This window comes from Polistes canadensis, unplaced genomic scaffold (genome assembly GCF_001313835.1).
Source record: "Polistes canadensis isolate GaletaPanama2010 unplaced genomic scaffold, ASM131383v1 scaffold_203, whole genome shotgun sequence".
Classification (NCBI taxonomy): domain Eukaryota; kingdom Metazoa; phylum Arthropoda; class Insecta; order Hymenoptera; family Vespidae; genus Polistes; species Polistes canadensis.
In genome coordinates this window covers 122,640-142,179 of record NW_014569750.1, presented here as the reverse complement: position 1 = coordinate 142,179, position 19,540 = coordinate 122,640, and the positions used below count along the sequence as shown (strand labels likewise).

At 31.6% G+C, this 19,540-nt stretch overlaps 3 protein-coding genes across 4 annotated transcripts in view; 2 read left to right on the top strand and 1 right to left on the bottom strand.

Annotated features, from left to right (window-relative positions):
- The window catches only part of LOC106789779, a 62,297-nt gene extending 50,576 nt beyond the window's left edge, over window positions 1-11,721 (top strand). The window contains exons 9-11 of the mRNA XM_014754259.1: window positions 8,511-9,210; window positions 9,398-9,893; window positions 9,992-11,721. Of these exons, the coding sequence (XP_014609745.1) occupies window positions 8,511-9,210; window positions 9,398-9,893; window positions 9,992-10,918 (2,123 nt within the window). The 3' untranslated portion in view covers window positions 10,919-11,721. The remainder of the gene's footprint in view (window positions 1-8,510; window positions 9,211-9,397; window positions 9,894-9,991) is intronic.
- A 1,248-nt stretch (window positions 11,722-12,969) lies between these two features.
- LOC106789781 (U1 small nuclear ribonucleoprotein C) lies at window positions 12,970-13,746 on the top strand. Its single transcript, XM_014754263.1, has one exon. The coding sequence runs from the start codon at window positions 13,112-13,114 to the stop codon at window positions 13,622-13,624; it is 513 nt and encodes a 170-aa protein (XP_014609749.1). The 5' UTR covers window positions 12,970-13,111; the 3' UTR covers window positions 13,625-13,746.
- A 484-nt stretch (window positions 13,747-14,230) lies between these two features.
- On the bottom strand, window positions 14,231-19,397 carry LOC106789780. 2 transcript variants are annotated; one of them, XM_014754262.1, is made up of 5 exons: window positions 19,220-19,397; window positions 17,518-19,095; window positions 17,236-17,411; window positions 17,026-17,154; window positions 14,231-16,912 (listed from the first exon to the last, which is right to left on the bottom strand). In XM_014754262.1, exons 1-5 carry the CDS (start codon window positions 19,239-19,241, stop codon window positions 14,504-14,506), a joined length of 4,314 nt encoding a protein of 1,437 aa, XP_014609748.1. In that variant the 5' UTR covers window positions 19,242-19,397; the 3' UTR covers window positions 14,231-14,503. The 2 variants fall into 2 exon arrangements, with proteins under 2 accessions (XP_014609748.1, XP_014609747.1); XM_014754261.1 differs by having other exon boundaries at window positions 14,232-16,912; window positions 17,236-17,438.
- Window positions 19,398-19,540: the final 143 nt, after the last annotated feature.

Here is a 19,540-nt window from a genome sequence, read left to right as displayed (position 1 = left end):
GAATAAAAAACGATTGATTGGTGCTGTTACACTACCGTGTAGTAAAAACTAATAGCTCAAGGACCAATTACATATATACTATAATTAGTGCCGAAAGTATAGTTCGAAGTGACCGGATTTATCTCCGAAATTATCTCGGAATTGCAAAGAAGAAGTGTCGATAGACGAGTGTCATTGTCTCGAAATGATAGGGGCATACATGCGCTAAACGAACCGTTCGGCGGTCAAGATAATAAGATCTAACGATTCTCTCTCTCTTTCTAACCGTTAGAAGCAAAGAGTGATATGGCAGAAATCATTGCATTGGTTCTATCTAATACGCGTTCGAGTCTGGACAGCTGCAAGAAGCTGAACTCGTCTGATGAATCTCGTATTTAACATTTCGTAGAAAGATAAATGTCATTTTCTATAGATATGTTTCATTGTTCAATGGATGGAAAATTTCAGAGTTCAAAAGTTTTATCAATAAACTTTCTATAGACAAATATCCCCAACGAAGACTATGATATTATAAGATTATTAAATAAATGATATCTCCTTTTCGAATAACTTTCTCATTCATCTCTGTCGTATATAGTTGTACAAATTATGCAGAATTTTCTTTTCTTTCATATGGTATTATGATTCGATTTATAGACGAAAAAATTTCGGATCCACGAGCACACGTCTGATAATAATAAATAAATAAATGCCAAGAATTTTCATGAATATATTTTTGTCTTAATTCACTGATAAATTATTTTGTTTATTTTTTGTTTTTAATTGACTTTTAATCAAGTACGCGTTGTTTGGTGACCAACAGGAAAAAAAAGAGAAAGTCGTCGTTTCAATAGGACGCAAATGTAAAATCTTCCGTTGGAATATTCTGGCGGTATGTAAACGAAGGAGGGTTAAAGCTCGCAGTCTTGATAAGCTTGGTAAACTTCAGGGAGCGCCCCCAATGGAGCTTTGTTAGCCCTTATCAGCTTTATTAGCCGCTGATTCAATAATAAACGAAGTTGCGTCAGACAGCCGATGTTTATCCCAATTGATAATGCCAAAGATTCCGATAAACAAAAACCTTTCCCCTCCCTGTCGAGGATAGAAATACTTTCTTGAAGCCCGTCTACTAGCAGAGTTCAGTTGAAATCGACCCACCGATCACCAACCCGTTAGAACCAATCTGAGGTAATTCAACATCCTTTTCGAATAGAACTAAACTCATTGTCGAATAGAATAAAATCGTGACCAAATTGTTTCGTGTTTGTGGTTAGAAGAATTTCAAATAAATCATCCTGACGTATCTTGAAATATCTTGAATAATTGTTAAGAAGAAATAAGGAAGAAGGATTTAAGGAGGAATCCTGGATAAACATTGAAATCGCGTATCGATACTGACTCCTAACGCAACAATCTTTTATTGTTTACCCGGCAAGAGGAAATTTAAATTCTTCGCGGGCAAATCGACGATAAGCCATAATCAGTGGATGAACGTGGAAAAGACTTAGTCGGTAGACAAACAGCCGCCAGTCTCGGTAGTCGTTCCTATCCAATCTGACCACTGAACAACAGCTGTTCTTGTTACTTTTAACCAATTCGAGGACGATCACTCTTTCGTGATATTTTCAACATGTTGGCGAGACATTTTCTATTCATTGCTACCAAACGATCACGTAAGTCATTTTCTCAAACATTATCATATTCATTTGTGTTCTACAGATAAAAATGAATAATACGACAGGGAAGTTTTTACTTTGATTTTGTTCATTTGATCATCACGCCAAACTGTCTTATTTGTTTTCGATCGCTTTTCTAACCCTTCTTTATGATGTCAGATCGACCTAATCATCATTTTATAGCAAAGAAAAGAAAATCGTAGAACAAGATATATCCTAGTTAATCGTGCATCTTTATTATTCTAAACTACATTTTGAAATTATTTATTGTTCCCCAACGACGTGGTAACATCGTAATAACGATGATAACTCTTATAAATCTGACATGACGACAAAGAAATATTTGCAAATACAGCAATCTCTCGTATTAACTAATTAGCAAGAGAGATAAAGGAAGGAACGATGATGCGCACAGAGAAACTTTCGCATGTGCTTGTTCGTATGTGTATACATGTATCAGACAAAAATTACAATAAATTCAAATGAGAAATGGAAAGATTATTATTATCAAACGAATCTTCGTTATTATAAATTATTTTATTATTAATTATTATTTTACTGTTATTTATTTTTCGAAAAAGCAAATATTTTATTCCAAGGGAATCGTTGAACACACTTTCCGGAACGTTTTTCTCTCCTTTGTCTTTACTCGATAGTATCTACTCGCTAGAAAAAGAAAAGGACAAGAAGAAGTAGAAGAAAATTCGCATAATTTTATTCCTTTCCGTATACTATTATATATTCGCTTATGCGAAAATAAAAGAACTTTCTTACCGACAGTACGTGCCGTTTGAAACGAACCAAGCAATAGGCATCTTCTACAAAATCGTATTGCCAAGAAGCGTCGTAAATTTCTAATTTCAATGGATATTCAATACGAAGGAAATGCAATGGCTACCTTTCGAACCCCAGAGATGGTAGCTTCAGATTTTTTACGTCGAGAAATTTATTTATTCCCTTTTTCTTTTATCTCTTTTCCTTGAAAAACAATCGAGAAAAAAAATACCGAACTTGGTGTGTTCTTTGAAGCAACTCGTTTCTTGCAATTCGTAAATCCCACCAAACATATGCTTTTATACACATGCAGTAACAAATAAAAATATTAACACAGACTATACATTTTTCTCTATCTTTTTAAAAGATTTATACAAATATTATAAAAAATGTAATTTGTCAATATTTTTATATTTGATACTATATACATATACCCTTCTTTTCTTTTTTTTGTTGTTTTTTTGATTTCGCGGATCACGTCTTATCAAGAGTACAAACTCGTGTCAAAGAACGTGACAAAATTGATGGTCGTTTAAAATGCTCGTTATCGCGAATTTTTTATTAATTGAATTTAACTCGACCTATTTCTTATTCGATCTAATTTTAATCTGTCCTCATCGATGACCTTAATTTCTTTTTCTCTTTGTTTCTCTATCTACAAAAATTCGTATTAATTAATCCAATTTCTATGGACACATTATCGCGCCACCGTCTTTATGCGAAATCGTCGTCTATTATCTTTCCTATCACGTTTCGATTGATATTTTCATAACGTCGCCCGAGTGTCTGACCGTGTGTATTTTTGCAAAACATCAAAACTACAAGGAGCATATACGTGTAATGCTATCAGTGGGTGTGTGCATGTTTTATATGAAACGCATTGCTGTAAAAACTATGTTAATCGAAACACGTCGGTCACGTGTTTCCTTTTTAACGCACACCCACCCATACGTGCATATAAATGCACGCGTATTCAAATGAAAAGATCATTTTTAAGATTGATAATTAAAGAACTTAATGAAAATGCATGAAAACGCATATCCGTTTGAAAAATATATATATATGCATGTTTAAATTTTTAATATTTCATTTCCTCATATCTCCGGAGAAGATTTTCTATATTACTTGTTACATCTACGAGGACATTGAAAGATTTATCATACAATTATGAAACATACATATTATATGTCTAACCGATTAAAGTAAAAGATGATGACTATGTATACGTATTTATACATAAACTTCATCCTAAATCTTGACAACGACGTATCCCACTTGCACTTATGTATATATACTTTCATTATAAACTCTCTCTCTCTTTCTCAAACACACACACACAGAAACTCGTAAGATTCGCTAATCGGCAACGGAAAATTTCGTTTGGTAGTTATCATCGTAAGTCGGGTCACGTCGTCATATTCAATATCAACGTCGTATTCAAAAGAAGTCCGTTATTTTCGCGCGAATTTAAAGGGAAATAAGAGAACAAAAACTACACTGAAAAAAAAGAAAAAAATGAAATGAATTTTAATATATTTCGATCTATCGTTCCAAAGACTTTAATCTAAATCATGCGATTTAAATGACATGATCATGTCAATTACAAACATTTGGATTAGAGATGCAGAAATATATAGACAATTCATTAGATCATCGTAATTGTTAGAAACTATATCGATGACATCATCGTTTGATCGAGTCGACCCACGCGAACTCCTACTACCAACGCGCATAAATTCTCCCTTATCAATGTAATATACTTCAACTTTTGTTCTTTTATCATTGGTAAGACGCATTATATTGACGCGTTTGACATCACTATGGAATTGTAGCATCTCCGGGGGATAAAAATGATTGTGAATTTTTTCTTCCCAATGAGAAAAGAGAAACGGGAATAAAAAGATAAAGAGAGACCCAAAGAAAGACAGACAGACAGACAGAAAGATAAGAAGAGGGAGAGAGTGATGGAAAAAAAAACTACGAACAAATATTTACCTAAAAATGCATCAACAACGTTCTTGCAACCCTCTCTCTTTCACAATATTTCTTTCATTTTCTCTTTAGGAAGAGAAGCTACTTTGAAACACGCCGAGTTACGAGGCGCGTCTTTGAAGAAAAATGTTTTTTTTTTCTTCTTCCTCTTCCTCTTCCTCCTTTTACTTCTTTTTCTCTTTCAAGCAGTCTCTTCTACCGCGGCTTAGATACCGGAACGACGGAATGCAACAAAAGCAACAAATAGGAGAATCTCGTGGCGCGTGCGCTCTTATCTATAAAAGTGCACTTTTACCAGAGTTCCCAGCGTGCATCGCTTCAGTCACGCGAATTGCAACTTCGATAAATCGTATACACTGTCTCTCTCTTTCTTTCTCTAGTATAATATAAAAGAAAATCTAGCTTAGGATAAGCACGAAAGCACAAAACGTATACTTTAGAATCTAGATTATCTCTACCATTATATTCCGGATAATTTATTCTCTCCCCCTCCCTTTTTCATTTTTCTATTATCTTTCAAAAATCCGTAATCGACTTCACTCGAAAAATGATTCTATTTCTTTCAGGGACATCGGCAATATCGATTACGTTATCGTTCTGGTGGGATTTTATTTGTTTGTTATTTATTAAAGCCAATATTTTGCAACACATTTTTGGTTTTGTTTTTCTTTTCAATTGAAATAACGTTCCAACGATAATTGAAAATAATAATAATAAAATAATGTGACAATGTATCGTGAAATAATATCGATCGATAGGAAAAATTCACTGCTTCGTTCTCTTTTAAACAATCTTCCTTTATTATACTGAACTCTAATTGTATCGAATTTCTTGCAACAAGTTTCTCCTCCTCCTATTCCACTTTGTTTTTTAATCGGCATAGGAGGATTAGGTTTCAAAAATTTAGTTTCGCCTCCTCGTCGAAGCCACGGATTAATTTACAGGTCGCGACTGTTACACGATGTGGCTTTTTAAAATATAAACAAAAAAAATAAAACAACATAAGTTTCTCGAACGTATTAATAATGCTAAATTTGTTTGTTAACGATTACATGGACGATGGCAATGAAAAAATCATTTTTGTTTTATTTTCGAATAAAAAATAAAGACAGAAAGAAATACGACTGCACGCGTTGCCACTATTTTCATTAAATTACCCTCCTACCCCCATGAACAATTTGTTCAAAATATATTAACAAATTATTTTATTCGAAAAAAGAAATATTTTCAAATATATTTCAATTATAAAATACTCGGCATTGTAAATACTAATCAAAGTGTTGTTTTCTTTTTGTCTTTTTCGACGACAATCGTGTTTAAGAAATTTGGCAATTAGTGTAATAAGCGATAAAGATGTTTGTTCATTCTCTCTCTCTCTTGCTCTCTCTCTCTTGCTCTCTCTCTCTACTTCTTTCTTTTTCTCTCCTTTTCTCTTTCTATTTCTTTTTTACTCGATAACTCGTATATCATAGAAAAGTACATTTTTCGCGATACGCCATCGTAGTGTATAATAATTATCGTATACATCAATTTGTATTATATCGTCGTTAAAATATTGCAAGAAATTTGTGTTGTATAGGCGATGAATATTGTTTTTTTTGTTCCTTTTTCGTGAATATCGTGAATAAAACATCGACTTTCACGATATTCCAATGCATCGTATGAGAAACAACATCGTGGGCATGCGTCTGGAAGATTTTGTAAATGTGCATTGAAATTCCCTGTTTATTATCGCATGTTAGCTCATGTTGCGTGCTCGTCTCTCCATTTTTGTAAGTATCGTCCTGCACTAACAAACAACTAACTTTGAATTTGCACCGTTTTGTTCTTTTGGTTTTTTTTTCTTTCTTTTTTTTTAATTTCTTAATATTTTTATTATATCACTGCGCTGTGTTTCAAATAATTAGCACCTTTACATGCATCTATCTGCACCCACATATCACGTGCACAATGTAATTATTATGTAGGTGGTCAAAGTAGCTTAGAAAAAACAAATATGCAATCATTAAAAGACCGAATAACCAATGAAGAAACTCTTTTCCCGTATTTACAAAATCTAGACGGATTTTTCTCTTTTTACAATTATATATATTATATTATACTTATATATAAAAATATATTTGTTTTTTGTTGGTTATGCATATTGCTTTTTTCTCTCCCCCCTCACAAAATAAGAAGAATTTATTAATAGTTTATATTTTTGATCGAGCTTTGCAGCTAAAATAACGCATACACACACATGAACATATATACAGGGACGTACTTACGATTTGGGCAGGGGAGCATGCGCTATCATGTGTACTATTCGTGTTTTATATGCGTTAACATTTAAGTTTATATTTTGTTTCTTCTTTTATTCCTTTTACTTTTTCCCAACTTCTTTCTTACTCTGTCTCTCTTTTTTCTCATTTTTTTATGTAAGTTTTTATAAATATGTATATTATTTTTGTGTCTTCCTCAACGACAACTAAAAACAGTATGAAAGATGATAGCCATGTGTAAGAAAGCATCGGAATGTGTCTAATCCTGAACGCGTATTTTTTGTATATAGTACGAACAAAAGAAACGTCTCATCTTTTATTTTTCTATTTTTTTTTTTTGTATTATTACGAGAATGTGTGCGTATGTGAATAGTATTATCTATCATTTCTATTTTATAAATATATATAATGTGAATAGAAACGTCATTATATTAATGAAGAAGAAAAAAAAACAAACAAATGAATGAAATTGCATTTAGTCATTTTTTCACTTTCGTTTACCCTCCGTTATTATTATTAATATTATCATTATTATTATTATTGCGATATCATTCTTTCATTAACATTTTTTTCTTTACACGCATTTTTTTCTCTCTATGTATAAACGTAACATATATATGTGTATCTAATCTTACCCACCTCCACCCAAACCCCAACCCTTCCTCCTGTTCATCCACTCCATTTTTGTTTTTACTCTTTCTTCTCGTATTGTTTCTTTTTATTGGTTGTATCTCTGTATATTATATACATATACACGTAACAGTTTTATAGAAAAAAACAAAAAAAAGAAAAAAAGAAAAAAGAGAGAGAAAAAAACACGAAAGAATGCACCTCACGCGCGTGTGGCATCCCTCAATAGTAATTCACCCACATATCACATGTCCCATGCTCCATGCTCGGTGAGTACAGACTTTTATAACTTGGCAAAATGAGAGATGACAACAAAATAGTAATAATAACAATTAAAATAAATCAATTGTTCGAAGATCGACGTAGACATTTTGTTATTTTCAATCGTTGAGTTAATCGAATGAAATAATACAACAAGAGACTTGGGATGTCGATGTTGCGAACATTTTATTTATTTTATTATTGTTATTATGCATTTTTAAAGCGTATTTTTGCATACATATATATATATATAATAAATAATTGCATGTCATTGTTTTTGTTTTTGTTTTGTTTTATAATTATTTTTATTTATCGTTATCTTTCACACGCTTATCCGCAATGTGCTTGCATTTATGCTTTTTATACTAACCCAAAGATATACTGGAATTACTTTATAACACACAATATAAGTCTAACTATGATTTGATTTTGTTATTTACTATACAGTACGATGCGCTCGATCTATCTATTTGAAAGGATTTTTGATAAGAAATAGTAAACAAATTAAAACGATATATAAATATTAAATTATGAAATAAATTTGATCACGCGTTATAATAAATACTGCAAAGTATGGAAAATGATTTGACTACTAAAAAATGTGTGTTAGTATTGAACTATAACTTAAAAAGCAAATGATTACTACCGTTGAATTTCGAGAAAAGTTAAACATTCAAATAATACGTAGCAATAACGTAAGATATTCTAAGAATAGCTAATGAAAACGTGATATGTCATAGATCAAATTTTGTCGATTTGTATGAATATTCTAAAATTAACTTATTCTACGATCTCTCAAAATATATTTCGAAATGAAAATGAAATAAAGTAAAATAAATAATGACTAAGAAAAATCGCGCACACATCGAGGTAGTAAAAAAACATTTTGTGCATGAAATAAAAATAGAATTACTAAAGGATACATTTTTTGTTTCAGAGAATGGTTTATATTTAGTTATCCCGTCAAAATCGATAGTGATGCAACAACCTCCAGCATACATCGGACCACCCGTGCCAGGGGATAAAGAAAAATTACACAAGTACAAAGAAATATCGAAGGATACTAATCAAGGTAATCATCATCAAAGATTGTATCAAGAAGAAATTCGAAATCAAGGAAATAACGATGAAAAACGAGGATATCCTGAGAATACCTATACTCGAAACAATACCCAGGATCATTATCGTTACAACGACGATCAAAAGTTCTTCGAACGAAATAGAATAGCAAGTTACTGTGATCACCAATTACGTAATTGTGAGCATCAGTCAGTTCAAATACAGAATGCAAAAAATCAAGGATTTTGCATGGCCGGAAGGGTCCAGTGCGATCAACAGCAATTCTATACTTTACCCACGAGGCGAGCTCAAAGAGAGATCGAACCACCACGAAGCGTCACTCCGGACATCACGAGAGGTCTTGGACGTAGTTCCCTCAGTGCAATGCACATGTTAGCCAGACAAGGACGAAGGCCCGTTGCCAAGCAGGTTACCGAGCAGGTTCCTAAGCAGGTTCCCGAACAGGTTACCGGGCAGGTTCGTCTCGCGATAGGTAATAGGAAGTTGGAAGAATTCGAGAGGAGGAAGAGACTCCTGCAACAACAGCAAACAACGCCGATCGTTGATGTCAGAAATAGGTGAGAGGGATCGACAATTATAACCCCTTCTATTAAACTTCCTATTTAAAAACTGAAAGCTGATTCGACATAACAAAAACGTCTTTAAAAATATATTTAGTGTTTGTGTAAATGAAGTATATTTACCTTAAATTCTCTAAATACGTTTAATTATATTAAGTGGATAATAATTATGACTTTGTTATAGATTCGCAACGGCGTTGAGTCAATCCGCACTTGGCTATCGATTCTTAGCTTCCTCTCCCATCAACGAACCCATCGCGATGCCACCGGCTAGTACGAATCTCCTAAAGCACGATCCAATTTCCCCCATCGGTGTTGGTTATGGTAACGGGTTTGAGTCTTCCACTCCTATAACACGATCGTCTCGAACCGTTGCCGAACGTCTCGCTCTAACAACCGGCAATTCTACGTCCCCTGTACCAAGTTCTTCCGGCAGGAGTACACCCGTTCAAGGGTCCTCTTCTTCCGGTAGAAATACACCGACAAATTTGATCTTATCGCCGAGTAAAAGTACAATGTCCAACGAGGAACTATTCACAGCGATTCATAAATCAAAGAAGAGACTAAACATCAAAGATGATAGTGAAAACATGTCGCCGTACGGTTCAATGAATTCTCTTGTTAAAACACCGCCCGGCAACAGACACAGTTGGAGTCCTGAATCTCAAAAACAAACTGAGGTAAGAGAATTATAACAAAAGAGAAGAATAATAACCCTCTTATATCATCCTTCCTCCCTCTTTTTCTGTCTTACACTTGTAATATTTTCATCTTTCAGATACCCATTTCTCAAGCGATTAATTCTCCATCGAGTACTTCGCGATTAGATTTCAAACGCTTGCTCCTTCAACAGAGCGTTAAAGTTGGACCTACAAGACTCTCGGCAGCTGAACAATTAAAACTTTCCCGACAACAGTGTCAGCAGCAGCAGCAGCAGCAGCAGCAGCAGTTGCTGCAATCACCCACTATCGTCAATCCCTCGCAAACTCCTTTGACCAAAGTAATGAGTCCTCGATCGGTATGGAGATTCCAAACCCCAAGAACTGACGTCTTGTCCTCGACCATTATCGAAGATACCGCAGCTGAAGAAAAAGCTATGAAACCGTCCCCGGAGAATACCTCGCCTATCTCGAGATTGAACAGCAAAAGACAATTGGATCTCGGCAACGATCCACCGCAACCTAATAATCTACGAAGTATGATGGAACAGGACAATATATTCGAATCCTGTGACGGTAGACTGTCCTCCGTCATATCTAACTCGTACTTCGATAACAAAAAAGATAATCGCACACCGAAAAGAACTGCACAGATCGAGCCAAAAGTTTTATCTTCTTTTACCGTGGTTGAAAACGGCGCTGCCACCATTACCACCACCGCCACCACCACCACCATCACCACCATCACCACCACCACTACTACTACTAATAATAATACCGATATATCTCTACAGTATTCGCAGAACTCTGCACAAATAACGTCGAAAGAACTAGAAACCGTAAACGCGATCGAATCCAGACGATTGAGCAATCAATTGGCGAGAGCTCAATTTCTAGCCAGCACACCGATTTCTAACGATCGACAAGGACAAAGTGCTTACTTTGGCAAACGTTTTCGAGCAAGATCGGAATCACCAAAACACGTTAATTCTCAAAACGTTACTGCCCGTAGCCCGAGTGCACCAACCCTAGAAACTGCTCTCTGATCTAAACAATTACGAAATATGATAATAAGAAACACGCTCGTGTTTCTTTATTTATCAATCAAACGACTGCTAAGATTGATGAAGATTTAGACGAATTTTTTTCAAGCAATAAGATTAAAACATAAGATATATTATATATATATATAATGCCTTATATAACATAATCTCGATTATCGATTATAAAAGTCACGCAATAATATATTTTTTCTTCGCAAAGAAAAAATCAACAAAAAAGGAGAAAAAAGGAACTCGTTGTACCATAAAGTTATATGAGCCATTAATTTACCAAAAATCTATTCTGCAACACAAAATAATAATTGAAAAATATTGATAAAGTATAGAAAATGAAAAAAATCAATCAAGAATGTGTTCGGCGATATGATATTAAAAAATTCTACGAATAAATTTAATTACTTTTGTGGCTCGTAAAAGGCTCATATACATGTGATACGCGAAATCGCTAGGATCAAAAATATCGTTCGCCTTTTTATATACTTTTTTTTAAATCTAATTAATCCTCAATCTTATATCTCGTCTTAAGTTATTAATTTATTTTTCGCCTTTTGCGATATAATATTGCGCAACCTGTACCTCTCCTATACGATAGAATTAAGGAGTCATTTTTTATGTAAATATGAAATCGACGATAATTATTGAAAAGAAAGAAAAAAAGAATATTACGTAAACCTGGCTTAAAGTCGTTTGCTTGCTCTAGTCTAGTCGGGGGGTAGTTTTTTAGTTATCTTTTATTTCTTATTTATCGAGATAATAAGGATTTACGTATAATATAGCGAAAGATATATTATATATATGTATATATATAATTATTGCGATAATTTTTTAAGCCATATTCATTTTTAATTACATATGTATGTACGTATACATGCATATATATATGAATATCTATATACAGTAGATTATAATATGTTACACGTTGTATGAACACATGTATCAGATCAAAACATTTCAAAGCTATCCCATACGAAGTCGTGTAACTAAATTTATGGGGTTGTGCAGAAATTGTAGAAAAATTAAATAATTCTTGGATGCATAATGACAAAAAATTAATTCAAAACCAGTTAAGCAATACTACACGTATAATATATCTGTAAGTTTGTGATAATAAAAGAGAAGATACTATAGAATTTAAAATATTTGTTTGAGTAAAGGTAGTCGCTAAGAGGAAAAATTTGAGAAGTCTTGCATTAAATATAAACAAGAAAATTCTATCTTTGGTGGAAATTATAAGAATTCGGAACGTAGGAGAACACATTGTTGCGAAAATCTACTGTATGTATTTAAGCATATGCTTACATTTCCATTTAACAGAATGTAAGTATAAATTGGCAAAGCTTTATAATATAGATACATATATATATATATATATATACATATATAAATGTATGTATGGCGAATAGTAATATATTCAAGAAAAAAAAGACTAATGTGTATAATAATAACGACGAGACAGAGTTGCCTTAATTAACTTATTGCACGAATGTTGGATATACATATAAATATGTATTTATGTATTACAATCGTATATCATATGTTGGCAATGTATTTTCGCAAAAAATGTATTTTTTTTCTTCTCCTGTATGCTCAAAAAATATGAAAGAAAGTGAGAAAGAGAAAGCAAACGCAGCCCAGAATAACGATAAATAGTTTTTAAGCCGAAAATTACGTTTTGTACTTTGCTGAAAATAAAAAAATAAAAAAATATATATATAAAAAAAAAACATAGAAGAAGAAGAAATACAATGAAAAGATTTAATTATGTTCATACCTTGCCTTTCCGCAACTTCGTTTTCTTCTTAATATATCTAATATACACGCGTAATCTAATTTTTATTATTACACTAATTAGTTAATTATTTAATTAGTTAATATATTATTACACTACCCGCCAAATTAAACTTGATGACTGACAAAATAAATGTTGAAATGATCCGCCACAAACACTGCTGACAACTGTTGAATAATAACTTTTTAAGATTTATTCGTTCGTAAGGGTTGGTTACCCTTATTATGCGATGGCGCCACTTTTGCCTGATTCATAACCTAACTTAATTGACTGACAATATGTACAAAAACGTAACCTATAAAGTTTATTGACAATTTTCTTAAGAAATTGTACTTATATTTTTAAACGCAAATAGAATAATTAAGTTTAGAATAAAGAATAATTGCAATATGCCCAAATACTATTGTGATTATTGTGATACATATTTAACGCACGATTCACCAAGCGTTCGAAAAACTCATTGCCAAGGACGAAAACACAAAGATAATGTTAAATTTTTCTATCAAAAATGGATGGAGGAACAAGCTCAACATTTAATCGACGCCACGACAGCGGCTTTCAAGGCTGGCAAAATTGCATCTAATCCATTTGCAGCGAACAAAGGTGCTGCTATACCACCACCACCTAGCCTTGGGCCACGACCTGGAGTACCACCACAGGGACCACCAGGTATGATGCCACCACCAGGTATGCATCCTGGTGGTCCAATGGGTCCTGGCGGTCCTATGATGATGGGCCCACATGGACCAATGCCTTCGATGATGGGTATGAGACCACCGATGATGGGGCCTATGGGTCCAATGGGTCCAATGATGGGGCCAATGGGTCCTATGGGACCCATGAGACCATCTATGAACGGACCTCCGCCACCTATAGGTGGCCCTCCACCAATGAAGAAATAAACAATTAAGTGTTATTTACATTTTGCAAAAATATACCCTAAAAAGGTTCATCGTCAACAGGACAATATTATGCGTTGTATGCTTCATGTTTATATATTTGACTATGTATAAACTAACTGGGATACAAGACGATATGATAAACATCAATTTAAATATGCGCAACATCTGGGTTAAATATAAAATGTCTTATAAAAAATTAATATTTCTTTAACAGAAATCTACATATTATATTTTATGAATTATATGATTAGTCAATAAATACATTCAATAATTATATATTTGAATTTTTATTTACTCAGATGGTAATTATTTATTCGTATAGAATATAGAATATTATCTGTACTACATAATATGGTTGATTTGAATTTTATCATTTAAGTTCAAAATATTTTTAAGTATCCCTTTTCTCCTCTTTACTTATATTCTAAAAATTAATATTTTGTTGAAAGTTGACACGATAACACAATGTTCAATGAATGTGCTCTTATCTCTATAATGATAAAAGAAATTATCATTAAGATGATATTTAAACTATTCTATCTGTGTTATGTTAATTGAATAAATTATTATAACAACAAATTTATATATTTATTTATTATATATACCTTTATAAGAAAATGCATATGACATAATTATGTTAAAAATGCAAAATTAAAATCGGATATTAATTTATGTGTTACATAAATGTAAGTTTGAACTTAACAGTAATTAATTTCTGTATAATTGATATGCAAATATCTATATGCACTTTATACAGTTAGAAAACCAAATTAAAATATACATTACCATTCCATCTATATTTCATGAATAATAATTCATATTTCTCTTTCGAAAACTATTCAACTTATTATTAATATAAAATATATTAATAATATTATGCTAGTAGCATATATTCACATTCCCTTCTGAAGAAGCATTATCAAATCGATCGTAAAAATTTTTTATTTCTTTCTGATGCAGAAGCTCCATATATACCATTCTTTCAAGCATACAAATATTCTTTCTTATTAAAGTATTTTGTTGAATTTTTTCATTCAAAACGCTTACAGCTTTTGTAATATGTACTATTTTACAACGTTTTACTATCTTTCCAATCTTATTCACAAATGTTTTCCAATAATAAGGATCATCTGATGTGCACATACTTAATTTTCGCTGAATAATATATTGCAAATTTTGTAATTTGGAAAGTTTTTCTTTTGCCATATTTAGTTGTCTAGTTGTAACATTAGCCTTTGGTTTTTTATTCTTTCCTTTCTTTTGACCTGCTTTAGCCAGTTTGATTTCTTTATTAGACTTTTTGGCCTTTTTATTATTTTTTATATCTTCTTTTAAAGATTTTGTTTCTATTTGACTGTGTGCATTTTTATTTATTTCTATGCACACTGAATTATTTTCATCATTCAAATGATTATTTTCTGGATAATTAACTTCAGTACTTTGGCTATTATCATTTGTAAAATTATTTAAATTTGATGATGAACAGGTAGCATAGCGATTCTGATCTTTATTAGATATACTAACAGTAATATTAGTATATTTATTATTTTTCGGTTGTTCTTTCTCATTTTCAATATTACACGTACGAATTTGATCCTTATTAGATACACTAACAATGATATTTGTACATTTATCACTATTCTGATACTCGTCAATTTTAGAATTATTCATATTTAATTCACGATTGCCAACAGTTTCGTCAGCTTTATTTTTATTTGACATATTTACGGTAATATTTGTATATTTATCAGAAGTGTTATCTACTGGATATAAATCGTACGACGTAGATGGCAAATTATAATCAATTGTATTTCTATCTAAAGCATTATTATCATTGTAACATTCATTTGGAACTATAGCTGGTTCTGGTATATAATTATATTCTGAAATCCTGTAATTCTGGGGATTAATATTCTTCTCCGTTCTATTACTATATTCAATTGAATTATTATATACCATGTGACTATCTGTTGCTGTTGAATTTTCTAAATGTATAAAATCATTTCTATTTGAAGGTTCATTTTGAACAGGATAACAAACTGTTAGATTATTACTATTAGATCCTTGACTTAGTTGATAATCTGGATTATTTGGTAAAATGTCAATAAATGATTGGTTCATTTTATTTTGCATGTGTAAATCTTCCCAAACTGGAATATTTTTCGAGAGAGAATTAGTCTTAGCATTACACTTACGTGTATTTCTGTTTAGCTTTGGACTTGAATATTTACCATACTTATTTACAAAAGATTTTGGTGGAGTGTGAGGTACAAATACAAAATTATAGACTGTTAGAATTTGAAGGTATGCCTGAAGAGGTACATCCGTTCCTGTTAATTGTTTTAGAATTTGAATAAATTCGTGAATTTCTTCAAGAATTGTCCGTAAATTAGGATGATTATTCAATATCGAAAGTAATTTCTTCTGTGTCACTCTTAAACGAGTCACCAAATTTACATGTACTTCTTCATTTATTGAACTATATAATTCACCTTTTATCGAATTTATGGTATTATATAGATCAAGAGCATTACCCGTTTCTTTTCGTAATTTACTTATTTCTGATTCTAAAAAATGTATCAAATCTGTTCGTTGTAATGGTAAATCCATAAACATTACGTGATTCTTTTCATCATCATCAAGACTTAGCCAATATAGAATAAGCCTGCATAAGCCATTTATTAAATGAGCAAATGTTCTGACGCGCAAGACTATTTCATTGTTTGAACCTTTTGTTTTATATATTTTCACATGAAACATAAATAGATTCTGCAACTTTTCTACAAAATATGGAACAACTTTACATTCCATTATGTTGTACGTGTTGAAACCTTTTCTTGCGGTTATAATATATGTAATTTCCATTCCATTATTTTCTATTGTATAAAAATAACCACACTCATATATGACAAAAGCAATATTACGTTTTTTTTCCCACACATTTTTTGGAAATGCTTTCTTTTGGCTTATATTTTTTTTTATTAATTCTTTAGGAAATGGCAAAAGATTGTCCGATACATGGACATTAGTAATTATGTCTTTATTAGACTTTTCACTGATTGCGTTCAGCGTGTTATTGTCATTTACCTCATTTATGTTATCAACATAAGTTGGACCATCTGTATAATTTGATACAAACGATGGTGTAGGAAAATGTTGCGACCATCTGTAGTCTTCACACGTAGAGGAATCATGACCTCGTTTTGTACAGTTACAGCAAAAGAGACGATCGGCAGGCTTCATTACACCCAATACGTTTAAAGGAATACTTATTTGATCTGTAGTTGTCTGAAATGTCATTGTTATTTATTTTAATTTACGATTACTAAAATGATATACTTTGTTATGTACGTAAAAGAGATATTTATACATAGATAAATAACAAATATGATATATCTTACTGTTTGATGATATCTCCTCCAAAGATCTGGACATTCGGTATGAACATGACCTACTGCAGAACACATTTTACAATAAAGCTTTCTGCAGGTTTCGCAAGTTGGTCTGAACGTGTCTTGTTTTTTACCACACTAAAATCAATATTTATTATGAACATTTTATTGTAAATAACACATTAAAAATATAATATTAACACACAAATGTTTTCTAACCGTGAGACAGAATCTTTGTATACACCGTGATCCTCTATGACTGTCAAGGCCGCATATATAGCATGTAGTTGATTTTTTTACTTCTTTGCAATTATATCTCATATGACCACTTTGATGGCAGTAAGTACATCTTAATTTCCATCTTAGATTCTTGGGTTTTAATGTCAAATCATCATCTAAAATAGCCCAAAGTCGTGGATCTTCTACAATTTATATATTAACAACAACGTTTACTTGCAAGAGAATAAAGACATTAATAAAATTAAAAAATTGATTACTTACTGGACATTTTTCTTTGAATTTCTTTAACATCAAAGTTCTCTTGACCACGAGGATTATTATAAAAAGCTTTTAACTTTTTAGACATAGGTTGAAAAAAGGAATTGTCCGATTTATTTTTATTCTCTTGCTCGTTACTAGTACTGCTTGTACTCGCTTGATTTTTAGAACATTTTTCACTTTGTTTTGTTCGTTTAACATTGTCAATATTTTCTTCATTTTCCCTTTCCAATTGTCTTTTATTATTTGGACTTGATATATTCTGCGACATAACATATTCATTATCAGGCAATATATCTTGCGTGAAATCTATATTTGTATTTCCTAAATTAGTTTCGGATGTATCATTTTGTAAATTTTTTGTGGTACACATGGATGCTAATGTATTATTTTGTTCTTCAACAAGGTTTTGGTCTACATTGCTTTTATTTTTATTCTCTAAATGTTTATTGTTCGAATCAACCATTTTTTTTCCAGACTTATTTTTTTTATTATTAACTTTATTGGATTGTTGTTGAACATTTGAATTTACTTCCTTTGTAAAATCTAGTTTTTTCTGAGCACTTTTCTTCATTTCTTTAATTTCATTAATATTGGAAGCGCCTTTACATATTTCTGTGCAATTTAAAACAATGTCCTCCATCTCCATTGAAATTTCTGAGTCGTTTAAAGATTTTAATTCAGATTGCGATTTGGATAGTGCTTTTTTCACTTGATCTTTGAAATTACTCGTATATAAATCTGAATGATTAAAAGATTTTTTTTTCTTCGTTTTCTTCTTACTAATCACTGCGTTCTCTTCATCGGAATCATTTAAATTAATGACAGGTGGCTGAGGTTTAGGAGGAACTGGTAATTCTAATATAGATTCATCCGAATCAGAATCGATCTCAGCTTTTTTTTTATTTTTGCAACGCTCAGCATCATGTAACTTTTTCTTATCTGCTTTATCAAGGGTAGTGTACTTACTTTCTATTTGTGTAGTTTCCTTATGTTTCTTATTATGAATTTGTTTAATAGATTCTTGTGAACCTAGTGAACCTATCTTAGTGATTAAATTTTCTGTGTTTTGTTTCTTCTGTTTCGATTCTTTACATTTATTCTTTGAAGTATTGATATTTGTAATATCAGATTGTTTAATAGTAGAATGATCGTCTAATGAACTGTTACCCTTATTAAGAACTTCAGAGAACAAATTTTCAGAATTTTTCGCTTTCTTTTTTTTACTCTTTTTTCTCCTGAGCTTGATACTTTCTTCCTCTTCAACAATTTCATTAAACACATAAGGATCTGTATCTCTATTCTGTACATTTTCAATCAAATTTACATGTGTAACTTTTTTCAAATCGTTATTAATTACTTGTTCATTTTGTCGAAAAGATTCGTTCGAATTACTTTTCGCATTTTGTTTATCATTATCTAATATTGCAATATTATCCATGTTCTTTGTCTTATTAGGAAAACTTTTTGAAGTAACTGGCTTTTCAGTAGGAACCTCAGATTCTACTGGCACATGATAAATGTTAGCATATAATCTGGATTCTAAATCACTATCGTTATCCTCCTCACCAAAATTATTACCTAAGAAAAAGTATTTTGTTTACAAATATGAAGAAAAACGACTACATAAAATATACATAACGACAAAGGATGAAAATATTTTAAGGTTATATTTATGTGATCATTAAAAGTAAATCAGACTTACTACTTGGCAAATTATCTTCCATGTTATTTAAATCTTACAAAAGATTTATTATAAACAAATATCCAAAAATCCTTATCGTTCATTTCCTCATAACATGCATACAAAATTGCACATCAACTGCATGGAAACAATGATAAAATCGAATCAAATATAATAATCATAAAGAACGCATGCTCTGAAAGTGTTACTTTTCAAATGTAAATATCCCTAGAAAACCCGGGCAAAAAAAGCTAAACGTTTTCTTTGTTTTATGAGATAAAAAAGATATTTACTGTTTTTTTTTTGCAATTATATATATATATATATAAATAATAACATTAA

Coding starts and splice junctions, on each gene's coding strand:
- LOC106789781 (XM_014754263.1), top strand. CDS start 13,112: ATGCCCAAATACTATTGTGATTATTGTGATACATATTTAACGCACGAT.
- LOC106789780 (XM_014754261.1), bottom strand. CDS start 19,241: ATGGAAGATAATTTGCCAAGTA. Junction 19,096..19,219: donor GGAAGATAATTTGCCAAGTA/GTAAGTCTGATT, acceptor ACTTTTTCTTAG/GTAATAATTTTGGTGAGGAG. Junction 16,913..17,025: donor GGAGGAGATATCATCAAACA/GTAAGATATATC, acceptor ATGACATTTCAG/ACAACTACAGATCAAATAAG.